This window comes from Calidris pugnax, unplaced genomic scaffold, assembly GCF_001431845.1.
Source record: "Calidris pugnax isolate Ruff unplaced genomic scaffold, ASM143184v1 scaffold219, whole genome shotgun sequence".
Taxonomy (NCBI): domain Eukaryota; kingdom Metazoa; phylum Chordata; class Aves; order Charadriiformes; family Scolopacidae; genus Calidris; species Calidris pugnax.
In genome coordinates this window covers 4642927-4655771 of record NW_015094507.1, presented here as the reverse complement: position 1 = coordinate 4655771, position 12845 = coordinate 4642927, and the positions used below count along the sequence as shown (strand labels likewise).

The 12845-nt window shown below is 40.5% G+C and overlaps 1 protein-coding gene across 1 annotated transcript in view; it reads left to right on the top strand.

The window, feature by feature from the left end:
• The first annotated feature begins 6 nt into the window (after positions 1–6).
• NUS1 (NUS1 dehydrodolichyl diphosphate synthase subunit) overlaps positions 7–12845 on the top strand; it is a 16204-nt gene continuing 3365 nt past the window's right edge. The window contains exons 1-3 of the mRNA XM_014964732.1: positions 7–178; positions 7975–8097; positions 10610–10762. Coding sequence (XP_014820218.1) covers positions 70–178; positions 7975–8097; positions 10610–10762 — 385 coding nt within the window. The 5' untranslated portion in view covers positions 7–69. The remainder of the gene's footprint in view (positions 179–7974; positions 8098–10609; positions 10763–12845) is intronic.

Here is a 12845-nt window from a genome sequence, read left to right as displayed (position 1 = left end):
GGGGGCGCGGTGCAGGGCCGGCAGCGGTGGCGCTCGGACGGCCGGGCCCTGCAGAAGCTGCCGGTGCACATGGGGCTGGTGGTGACGGAGGAGGAGCCGAGCTACGCGGACATGGCCAGCCTGGTGGTGTGGTGCATGGCGGTGGGCATCTCCTATGTCAGCGTCTATGACCATAATGGTGAGCGGCGGGGAGCGAGGGGGGGCTGGGGGCCTGTGTGTGTCGTACCGCGGGGGTGTTCCGGGTCCCCGAGCGGGCGGTGGCCGCCCTAGGGAGCGCCACAGGGCAGGCCCGGCCCTGCTGCGCCACCAGCGTCGAGTCAGGGGACCTCCTGCCTCTCCCGGGGTCTGCCCGAGCCGGGTGCCAGTCTCACTGTTGGCACCTCCATTCCCATCCCCAGAGCCGCCTGGCCTGTGCAGAGCTCCTGGCCCTGGTAGGGCTGGCACTGCCCCCAGTACCGTCCTGCTCCAGCCCCTGGGTTGGGGTGACCCGATCCTGCTTGCTCACCAGAGGGGGCAGATGGTGGGGCCTTTCTAGAGCCTTGTGCCCAGCAGTGGGCTGACAGGAGCTGCTGGCATCTGAGAGCCATGACCGTATAGGGGGGTATGGACTGTTAGTAGAGCAGAGCTTTAGGCACCTGCTCTTACTAGCTCTGTTTGTGAGCTCTTTCTGGACTTCCAGAAGTGAGCGAATGAGAGTAGCCATCTATTTTCACGTACCCTTTCTCATGGGAAAAGACAGGATGGAAAGGAAGTTAAGCATGTGTGTCCTTTGTGCTCTCTGTGTTGTAAAATTAAATTATGTGGTCTGCATTTGGCGCTGCTTCGTGTTTGAGTTTTCATGAGCACTCGCTCAGAGTTAACTTGGATATGTTTTCATATCTGCTGTGTGATTTTATTTCATTACCATGTCTCAGAGGTAAGACTATTGAACTCTTGCTCTTGCAGGTACGTTGTTTCCACATCACTGAGTAGTTTAAAGATAAGTTCAGAGTTTGGATTTAACATTCTGTGGAATAATCATGGAACAAATCTATCTTCCTTATACCTATCTTTTCCTGCTGAGGAGGTGAAGCCAGCTGCTTTCAAGATATTCTTAGGTGAAGCTTTCTACCTAGCTGTTAAGAGATGCTTAACTGAGCCCAGACAAGCTGTCAACTCAGAAGGGCTAACAGAGCACACTGGACTGTGTTCTGTTTCTGCCTTCTCCAGAGGAGAAAGCTTCATGTTGAAGATCCCTGTGCTTTTGCTGTCAATGGTGAGACTACAGGAGACCAGCGTTTAACTGTTGTTTTGTGCCACTTCTGATGGCTCTCTAGAGAGGTCATGGAAACTAGATTAACTCTAGATTTATGCCAGGTTAGAGGTGCAGTCTGTAATAGTTGTCTTCTAGTGCTCTTTCAGGAAAGACTCAACAGTTCATCCCATGTGAGTAGGCAGAATCTATTGTCAAGTGTGCAAAAGCACCAAGGTGTGCAGCCCTTTCCCTGACCATAGGCGTTCATGATCTTATTTTTTTTTTAAATCACTGCCATTAATAGTTCTGTTTCGTGTCTGGTCCTTTATATGTGACAGAAGACACAGCTGGCTTGACTTTCACTAAAGTCTCTAAATCTTATTAAGAAACTGGACTTAATACCAGTCACTTAGCAGTTTAAACTGGCCATCTGTGCCAGGCTGTTGTGGAACGTGATTATGTTGTGTTTCAGTGGGTGAACACTTCCTCATTTTTAAGTCAAGGAATGGTATAAAATATTTGAATAACATCTCAAGGACACAGAAAACAGTCAGTACCTTCTGAAAAGCCATATACATGTTGATAGTTTTTACTGTCAACTTGGAAAGCATTCAGCCAGGTTAAATGCTGCAGAGCAAACGTTAGTACCAACCAAGAGCAGGAGTTTCCCTCATAGCCTGAAAAGGATATTTTTATTGTAGATTATCTCTAATTTCCATCAAACTTCAACTAAGCTATCTGCAATATTGCCTAATGTGCTGTGTATGTATGCTTAGTTCTTTTCTTAAATCCCTGCATTGTGCTGCACAAATTATATGTTTGAGAACTGAATTGAGGAACAGATCCAGCTGAGAGTCATGCTTCTTGGTGGTCTTGGTTTTCAGCTTGCTCTCTGTGCACCCATTCAGCACTGAGGAGGAAGAAGTCACCAGCCACTGTCACTAAGATCCTGTCTGCAGGGAGGAGCCGGTGCTGTTGTAGCATCTGATGCTTTCATTGAGGAGATGCTACTTCTGCTTCTTGAGCACACGTGTTGAGATCCAGTCAGATCAAAGGCTGACTGTTAGAAGACTGTAAATATGATGACCAGAAATAACAAGGTTACATTCTCTTACACTGCTTTTTAGCGGTGTAGCTGAAATAACCTTGCAGAACAATTGTCTTTGTTAGCAGTTCAGAAAGAAAAATACCTTGGAGATTATTTGCTGCTGTTTCCATGTATTGTTACAGTCAGTCTGAAGTTGCACGTTAAGAGGTTAACACTTTTGAAATCTGAACATATAGCTGTGATCTCATGACTTTAGTATCAAGACATAATGCTTTTCAGTAGTTCATTCTTCTGTTGGTCCTTTGGTACCAGAATGTGCTGTTTTAATTGCCGGCTTGAGTTCCAGTTTGTTGGAACATAACTGAAGAAGTCAAGACAGTGCAGAGCAACTAAAGCACTTTAAATCAGTGGCTTCTGCCAAACTTTCAGAGTTGATGAGAACAGCCTGCCATTACACACGCATGTTCTTCATGGGTGTACAATGGGTTTTCTGGGATAGCAGCCACGACTGCTTTTTCCACAGCATCTTGTCAGCTGAGCCTTTTAAACTGGTTTCAGAGAGTGAGCAAATAGTCATTCATATGGCTTAAGTATATGCTTACTTCTGGTAATAGCAGATACGTCGCCTTTCTTCTGGCGCTAAGCTCCTTATGGTGTTTGGATTGAGCATACAGCATTTCCAGATAGACTTGTCATTAGATAGGACGTTGCAGTTGTTGCTGAATCCGATTCTGAATATTAGTGATGTCTGGAACCCTCAGCAGTGGCACTAGTATAATGAAGGTGGATAAAGTAGGTGAATAAAGTGAGGTATAGTTTGCTCTTATCGGTATCAGAGGGCGAGGCTTAATTACACTACACACTTGTTTGTATTTTCTCGAGTGGTGGGACTTACTTTTGGTCAGCTGAGCTGCTTCAGTAAGGTTCTGCGTTCATACAATTGTACCAGCTATTGACTTACCAAAGATAGATTGTTCCCACTGAATGCTAGCTGGGATGAAGAAGGAAACACAATGACAAATGCTTTGAATCTGTGTTAGGCGGAGTGAGGTAATTTTAAGTAACTTTAATTTGTTTCCTTTTCCTTTATTGCATATTTGTAGTACTGAGATTCTTCTCATTGCAACAGGAAACTTTGATTACAAGAGCAGTCTTCCATGGTTGCGTCTTCTGGGAGAAATACTGCTTCAGTTTCCTGTAGAAGACACTTTTTTAATTTAAGCCCTTAACCCCTTCTGTAGGAAGAGAAGGAAGCATGACATTCCCTAAAGAAGTGCCAGATAATCTGTTTATAGTAGTGAATTTCCATATTTTTAACAAAATTAGGAGGCTGCTTCTGTGTTCTTGGTGTCAAACTGAGTAGCTGCATCCTTGCTCATACTGGTATGTTACAGCAGCTGCACCAGTAACCGTAAGGGCAGCTTGGCTGGAGTTGTGCTGATTCTCATGGGCAATCACAGAAAGTGTATCAGTTAATAATTATGGAAGGTGATCAGGTACCTGGCTGTCTTCTCTGAATCCAGGAAGATCAGTATGCCAGAAGACTGGGGTACAAAGGTCTTTGCAGAATGCAAGAGGACCGTGATGTAGGTAACCATCTTGTACTGTAAAAGACATATGGTGCTGTGAGTTGCAGTGCTCAGAACTGAGAGCCCCCACAGGCTTGGAGATGTAAGGTGTCGTGCTTTGACTGCCTCTGGTGTTTAGGGGCCCTTTTCATTTTCCTGATTTTCAATGACATGCAAAAAAACCAACCCCATAATAAACTTAATGCTAAACCATGCACAGACTATAATTTTAGGGTTTTGATCAAGGACTTCTTTTCTGTGGACTTGTACGTTGCCAGTCCTATCACTTGGTAGAAAGCCTGTCATGCTGGTCAGGACCCTATCTCTGAGACAATAATGCAGTCTTCTCTCAATCAGGAGACACTGATTATGCAATTATATAGTAGCAGTTACAGTATCTTCTGGGACGCAGAAGCCTTTGACCAGTGTTACATAGTTTAACCTTCTGTTAAAGTTACTTTGCCACTCGGGAGATTCGTCGGTGAAGTTTTCATGAAATATTTTGGGACAAGTTGTTGGTACTGCAAGGGAGTTTAAAACCAAATAACTGAAATGCTGTGGAAATGTATTCTTTCCTAGGCTTAACTTTGGTTAAGCTGTTCCCTTGTAAGGAAGAGCTGACTCTTAGTCTGTGTTTATCAGATTCTGTTGCTTTAAAAAGCAGGGCAAGTGAGAATGTTGAACTTTGAGATGCTACCAAGGTGTTAGCAGGTGGTGGCTGTGGTATTCTAGCCAAACCAATGGTTGATACCACCTGGTGCTCCTCTGTGCCAGTTGTACCCCTCCGGTTCACAGTTCCTGTCACTTATGAGCCTTGCTTCTGTGGAACTTGCAGCTCTTAGTTACAAACTGCATTTGTCAGTCTCTGACCCTAAAATGCTGCAGCACCACAGTTGACAACAAAGGGGCATGGCTTGTAACTATTGTAAAACTGAGCCAAAGGCATGTGCCCTGGAAAAGACCTGTGTAGTGGGGGGCTGCTGTGGGAAACTAAAACACTTCTGGTTTGCCCTAGTTGTAATGGTAATTAATGATCAAAAGCAGGTTTGCAACTTGTATTGTAAAACCAAAAATTATCCCTGGAAACAGCTCACATGTCAAATTCTCAAAAAGGCAACAACAAAACAACCAACCAAACACCACTGAAGTTGGTGTTAAAAACACCAAAATGAAGTTTTATACTTTCTTGTTTGGGAATTATAGTACTTAAATATGCATAATTCTTAAAACACTTCATTTGTTGGAATATAGACATTTGTACCAGCTTGCAAAGACTCCAGAGTTCTGACTGAACAAAACTGTTTCTGCTTTTCAGAAAGAAAAATTGTTTCTAATGAAATAAAATACTGACAATTTCATGTTTATGTTCCATATTAGAAACAGTAGTTTCCCCACATAACAGCAAACAGCTGTTTTGTTGCTAAATTTGTTATATCTCTTGTCAAACATTAACTTTCTATAATGTTAAAATCATACTATGGATTTGCTTTCCATTTATGTGGAAGACTGTGAATAAAATTGGAAGGTCACGTTAAATCAAGACTTAAATCTCACTGCTTAGGAGCACTTGAATAGTGTCAGTGAGCTGGTCTACTTGTGCACTTTTGCATACTATATTTATCATGTATAAATTAGCAACAGCATCTTCCAGAACTAACTTTCAAAGTTTTAAAAGATGAACTATGTATACAAATGGGGGTTTGAGATTCTATAAGGGAGGGTGGTGTATATCTGAGCCACAACTGTGTAATTTAATTTTAGAGTCAGGTGTGAAGTTGGCTCATATACATTGCCTCTGGCAGGACTGTATTTTCCATTGTATGTATCCGTAGGAAAAAGTTTCTTGTGCACTGAGTGAGAGGCAAAACACTGAAGGAGTGAAGTTCCTTAATGCTGTTTATTTTAAATGAAGGTTTCAGTTAGTTTGGATATTTATGACCACCTGATGTGCTTTGGGATCTCCTGCAGGTGTGTGGAGGTCTTTCCAAGAAGGACATACAACTATACAGTACAACTACCAGTAGCTTCCAGTTTGTTAAACTGCTATTCCAAGAGCAGCACAGGACCTGGGTTTGAATAACCTGGTGAGATAAATGAGGACAGTAAAAGAGGAATGCTGCTGGTATTGAGGTAAATCTCAAGAGCACATTTAATGCCTTCAGTATCCACTATGTATTTTAAGGACCTTCACTTCAGAGCTGGACCAAGTCCTTTTTCTGATGTCCCTTTTTACTGAGCAGTAGGCACCTTAGTCTTTTCGTTATCCTCAATGCCTTCGTTTACTTTAGAGCTGGTGTCAGTATTCTTAAATCTGTTCTTCCAGTCTTTGACAGGAATAGCAGTTTAACTTTTCATGAGAAAAGAATTTATATCATTAGTGTTGGGTGGGGAAGGGGAAGAAAAGAGCAGCTGTTTCCCAGATTGGGAGGCTTTTCTAATTATGCCAACTCTTTTTCTGAACATTGAGTGTAGTTTTTTTCCCCTCATCTTGGAAAGTGGATGGAAATCAAGTGACTCTTAGAGGTGAGGCACATGCAGCCTTACTTGCAGATCTTACTTGAAGATGGTGCGGGATTAGCAATTGCAGTAGCTGTGCTGCTCCTGACCCTAAGAGAAAGGAAGACAATCAGTGCTCACTCTGGCACAATACAGACTTGCCCAAGCAGGGTTGTGTCAAACAGTATTATTCAAAGCAGCATTCTCAATTTCTAGTATGTATGAGTATACACTAGTAAGCAGGAGCACAATGTGTAACAATTGAACTTTAGAATGGACTTGGTGAAAGTTTTGTAACACTTTTTCTGTCAAGGTTGCTGCCTTGCTGAGATTTGCTTGTCTGTCAACATGTGAAATCAGTTATAAGCATCACTAACACAGGTGTAATGAAGTAAATTATTTTTTTGCATGAAGTTTCTGGGATGGGAGGAAAACGGGATGCTTTACCACCTGGTAAAACCTCCAATGATGCCTGTGTAAACATACTGATTCACTAGGCCTAAAGGCTAGCATATTAAATAAATGTGTTGTATCACTTCATGTTGCAAGCTAATTCTTAATGCCTTATGGTCTTAACCCAATGCTTATACACTGTTTGATCACTACTGGAGTGGAAACTACTGTTTGTAGCAGTTTCTAATCCCAGAATCAGGTGGAGGTGATGGATCATAAGTCTGATCATAAAATTGTGGATAAGTTCAGTGTTTCTTGTAAGATTACTATGTGGGCATTTTTAGACTGGTCAACAGAGGTGCTTGACGTAGGATTTCTGAATGAAACTTAGGCTTTTAGTTACAACCCCTGTATAGAAAGTGATAAAAGTGTTATCGTTTCCTAAGTAAATATGCCTAGCCGTGCTTTTGCATTGTAAACATTTAAGCTGTAACACTCAATTTTTACTGTGGCGTTTAGTTAGAAATAATTGTGTTGGGTCTTAAGAGCTAGAATTTATTTTAGAACAGAAACTAACGTATGTTTGGTTAAGCAAGTTTTTGGAATCTCCTGCACTCAAAATGTCTATCATAAATGTGTAAGTATAAAAAAAGCCTTGGGGACTGCATTAACTCCTTGGAATATACAGCTTGTGAAATCTTCTTATTAGGAAATCCATGGCATTGGCCATGGCATAGGAGTGGACAGTTACTGTGACCCGATACACAGATCGAGTCTTCTGGTTCTTTTTGGTGACTGGCTCTGTTAGCCTGCAGCCACAGTGGTGTGGCAGTGAGCATTAATAGACTTCAGCTACAAATCAACAGCCACACAGGCATTAAAGAAACTTGGTGTTACTCTGACTTGGTGGTCCTCTGCTGGTAGGGCATTGCTATTTCCAACTATTGCCAGCATACTAAGGACAATGAAGTAAGTCTTAAACTATCCCTTACGCAATTGCAGCTTGCTATTTAAACCAGGCTGGGTGAAAGAGGAACAAAAGCACATGAGTTGTCTTTCCAAGGTCACTGAAATTAGTCACATGTAGGAGCATTTGCTTTGGATTCTTATCGTACTTGTGAACTCCAGTTTGAAACCAGTACTGACTACCTGATTCTTTTTTCTTCCTGCTTAGTGTCAGATTTATTTTGTAGCACTCTTTATAGGACTTGGCTGACATGCAACCTTTTTTAAAGGTATTTTCAAGAGGAATAATTCAAGATTGATGGATGAAATTTTAAAACAGCAGCAAGAACTCCTAGGACTAGATTGTTCCAAGTACACCGTGGAATTTGCAAATCAAGACAAAGCTGATCAAGGTAAGATGAATTGTGAGGGGTGGGTTGGTATGACTTCAAACAGCTGTATATGTCATAACTCTTGCTTTTACTTAAACACATCCCATGTGTACAGTGACCTTTCCCTTCATTTAGCATTGATTATCAGAGCAACACGCAGCCTTCCTGGGCTAGTATTGAACTTTCATTGTACTTATTTGTTCTTAACTAATAGTGAAGTGTTGCACTGTCCTTCCCATAGCGATCATTACTGGATAGTCTGATCTTGCCTTTAGGCCAGCTGTTGTTCTATGTTGTTCTATGACATCTTTAATGCATCAGTGTAGCTCAACTCCCCACTGTTTCAGTGAGATGAATTCTTTTGCTGAGAGAGTTGAAAAAGCACTGGAGTAAGTGTAAGGGAACTGATGTCAAGTTAATGACACGTGTGCTTCTGTCTTTCCAAAGTTATACCTCGAAGTGGGGAGGAAGAAGGGCAAGAACAATGTTGTCATAGCAATGTATAATGTCACCAGGAGGGTAAAGGGCATAAGTTTAAAAAGAAAATATAATTTAAAAAAAAAATGTGATAGCAGCTTTTGATGTAGTAGAAGGGGAAAACAGAATATGTTTGGAGGTTAGTGTTCCTTATTCAATACTATCTGCTGTAAGTATTTATTTAAATATGTTGACTTACACAAACACTAGGAGTCTGTGCAAAATGTAGTAAATCTCAAGCATATACTTAGTAAAGCAGGCCTTTGCCTTAGAGGGATAGGCTGATACAGCTCTCCTAACTGCAACTCATAATATTTAAATAGGTCCCATAAAAAAAGAAAACCAACCCTCGCATTTTAAGGCAACAGTATTTCATAGTTCAAAGACTTAAGACCACACTTCACAAGCTGTAGTACATTGAGCTGCATTTACGATGCTGCTGGCTGAGTTTTGCTTCCCCAACAAGAACTAATAGGATGGTGAGATCCTTTGTGCCAAATTTCCAGGATGAAGTCAAACGTTGTAGAATAAACTTGCCTTATAAGCAACTTAGCCTAAGGTGGTAGCATTTACATGGAAACACCCGAGTTTAATGGTATTCCTCTTTATTCCTGTGAAGGTTGAAATAACCAGCAGAAAATGGGGTAAACAGGCTATTAATGTCTTAACTGCGGCTAAGTATGCTAGAGTTTACCTAAATCAGGATATTTACATCCATACCAAATGAATTACTGAAAGACTGCTCAGACTTCCTGACCAAAAGGGTATGCTTAGGTTTCAGGAACTTTTTAAGCTGGAGACTATGAAAAGCAGAGATGTTTTCTGTTCCTTTTAGAATTTTTCATTCTTACTTAGAAGGCTCAACAGTCAGATCAAGTACTTCTACTTTCAACTGAACAGGCTGATATTTATCCAGTTCATAGTATTAAAGTGCAATTTTTCACCTTTTCTGAGAAGCAAAATGACGTCTTACATTTATGAATACTGTTAGAGAAATATTCTTTTACATAGGACGTATGACAAATCAAAGAATATCAAGGAACAATTAATTTCATTGTGGTGGCTCTGGATAGACTGAGGGATTTTAGGTGTTCTTAAGAGTATGATGACTGTATTCTATGTCCTTTGCAGTCATGTTCTGCACTTCTAAGAGATGCTATTTTTAAGTTTCTAACTATCATAAGTTCTGTATAAGTCTAATGTATAATACACACTAGTATTTAACCTAGGTAAATACTAATAACCCTTCAAGCTGGGTTAAGCCTTCTGCTTCCTTTGGTGAGTTTACCTCTGGGGTACCTTAGCAGAACTGACAATGATGCAAGTTGTGTAGTGTGTGAACACTTGCAATAGTGTAGACAGTAAGATTGTTCTGAAATGATGTCTTAAGTCACAGACATAATTACAGATTAATAGGTGAATTCTGGTAGTATATCTGGTTCCTAGCTTCTCTGTAGCAATTGTAGATCAATATTGCAACTCTTGCATCAATTGTGAAGTGTTGCTGAAAGATCTTGTGATCATATTCCGGGAGGGCCCCAGCTTAATCATTGTCACTTGAACATCTGTGGTAGCTGTTAAAACACCTTCCTCTTTTAGGGTAGGAATTAGATATTTTTTCCCTTTCCCTGAACTACAGGTCTTTCTACATTGCTTACCACCCCCCAGATTACTATCTAGGCACCTTCTTCTCTCTACTTTGCCTGACAGCATACGAACCAATGCAAATTCCCTGAAAGACTCTACATTTCAAGACTGACATTAACTAAACCACTTTTCACAAGACTCCTCAAAATAGTCACCTTAAACTTGCGCTTTATATATATTATTATATATATATTATTATATATATTATATATATTTATATATATATAATACAGCAAATCCAGGAGATTTTTACCTACTTCTGTAAGAGATTAATAAGGTATATCTGTTACTAGTTGTATAATCTGTGAAGTAAACTTACAAGCTATTTTCAGTCATATCCAGTGAATATCTAAAGCGTGTTCAAAACAACTATATTTCTGTTGCTTTTAAACTGTTTTTGTACTTTCAGTTTTAAATTGCCAATCTACATTGAAGGTGCTGTCTCCGGAAGATGGAAAAGCAGACATAGTAAAAGCTGCTCAGAACTTTTGTCAGTTGGTAGCACAGCAGCAAAGAACATACACAGACCTGGATGTGAATGTGTTAGACAACTTATTAAGTAGTAAGTATGGCATGGTCTGTGGGGAGGAGGGGAAAGAGTACTTGGTTTGTAACGGATTTGGTTGCCAGTATATTTATTGCTTAGAACGTATGCATCTTGATGCTTAGTCTATCAGGGTAAGTTACCATCATTGATTTCAGGCTTCTGCTAAAAATTTCATACTAGTTTACTCCCTTTTGAGCTTTTTCTTTAAGCAGAAAAAGGAAACCTTAAGCTAAGTTGCAGAGTTTCAGCTCTTCAGAGTTTACAACCTCTGTGGGATGTTCTGCGATGAGCTTTCTGAAAAAAAGTACTGCTGGGATCCCCTGAAAGTAGACTATTACAAGTTAACTTCTTGCAAGTTAGCATGCTGCAAACCTGGGTATGACCAGAGAGGCTTTTCCATATCCAGTTACAGCAATTAAAGCTGTTTCTGCTGCTTAACTACCACTCTGAGTGCAAATGAAGGAGCACTTGGCTGATTTTTGCTGCTGTATAACCCACCCTAGTTTAGTTATCGTTGCTACTAATTAATGCAGATTACTGACTCTGCACTGAGGTGCGTGGCTACAATAGCTATGAGAAGTGCAGGGCTGCCCTGATCTCACATCTGGGAGAAGTAGTTCAGAACAAGTCTCCGCTTCCCAGTAGCACTATAGAGCTGTAGTAATTGCTCAGCTTTCCTAGGTGATCCATGCATGTTAATTGCAGCTGTAATTAGCTTGGCAATGTTCACGTTTCAGATTGCACACTTCAGCTTGGACGTCTGCAGACATGTTATTGTGGGCTTCTGTTAATTGGACTTCAGAGAGTGATTTTTTTCAAATAGGTGGTCAGCTGAATTTCTCTGCAGACTGACTACTGTGGCCATTTAGACACTTAAATCTTCATTTCAAACTGATTTCTGTCCCTGTTGTCAGCGTGCTGCGTAATAACATCTCACTGTAATGGAATTATTATACGTATTTAGTAAGGCACCTGAAGAAATAACTTAAACATCTACCCTGTTATACCCCAAAGGTGCTTTAAGGAAATGAGTAAGTGCTTCTTGAAAACACTCATTTCATGAAGAACTGGTGATAATTGATACCCATATATGTATCGTGGCCAGTGATGTTTAACTGGAACTTTTGAATCACTGGTTCATGATCTTCTGTCTGTGCGTTTAAGTGTCTGGATACGTTAAAAGCATTAACTTAAAGCATTAACCTAAAAGCTCAGTCTTTAACTGAGCAGATGTATTGTTCAAGCAATGCACAGTAGCTGAGCACAGAAAGAAGAACCTCCTAGACTTCTCATCTGTCAAAACTGTAAACTTTGAAATCAGGCTGCTTGATTTGTGTTGCTAATAACTAAGGATAGTATCTTTAACTTGTCCTGCTTATTTATTTGTTTGGTTTAACTATTTAGAACAGTTGGAGGTGAAGAACTATTATTTCATTACTTACTTAGTAGCTGCTTATGAAACTACTCATTTTAGTTGTAGGCAAATTTAGTTTCTGTGCATCCTTAATGGCAAGGTATTGAATGTAGACATCTGTGAGTTACTGATCCAAGTTGAGAGTGAGTTCTGAAAAGCAATACTTGAGAAGTTATATTTTAAGCATTTGTGTTCATGGGTACTTCTGTAAGTTTCTGTTTTTTCACATTTTGAATTAAATATCTAATAATGTAGGTTTTTAATTTTCTGTTCATATTTAGGATGCCATTACTGAAGTCTAGTCCTAAAATGGTACAGCTCCAGCTTGTCATGTGGCTTTTATGGTTCTTAATCTAGTCATGCTCTAATTCTTACAGCTTGAGTTTTTTCCAGTGTAAGAGTACTTGCTTCTGAGCAATGCCTCAGGTAACCAGCTTGTTTTCAGAAAAGTAGGTGCCACCTGCATTATAATATTGTCTCTGCTTGCTGTCTGCCTTCCCAGTAAAGAACAGGACTGTCAATTAAGGCTGTTCAAGTTACCCTATAAAATCCATGTGGAGAAGAGAGGGGTAGTGCTGTCAGCACTACAAATTCTTCCTTGTTCCTCTTTCAGAACTCGTGACCTAGAAGGGAAGTTGCCTGATTCCTGTCCCTTGAGTGTTCACCTCTTTTCTTCCCCCCCCC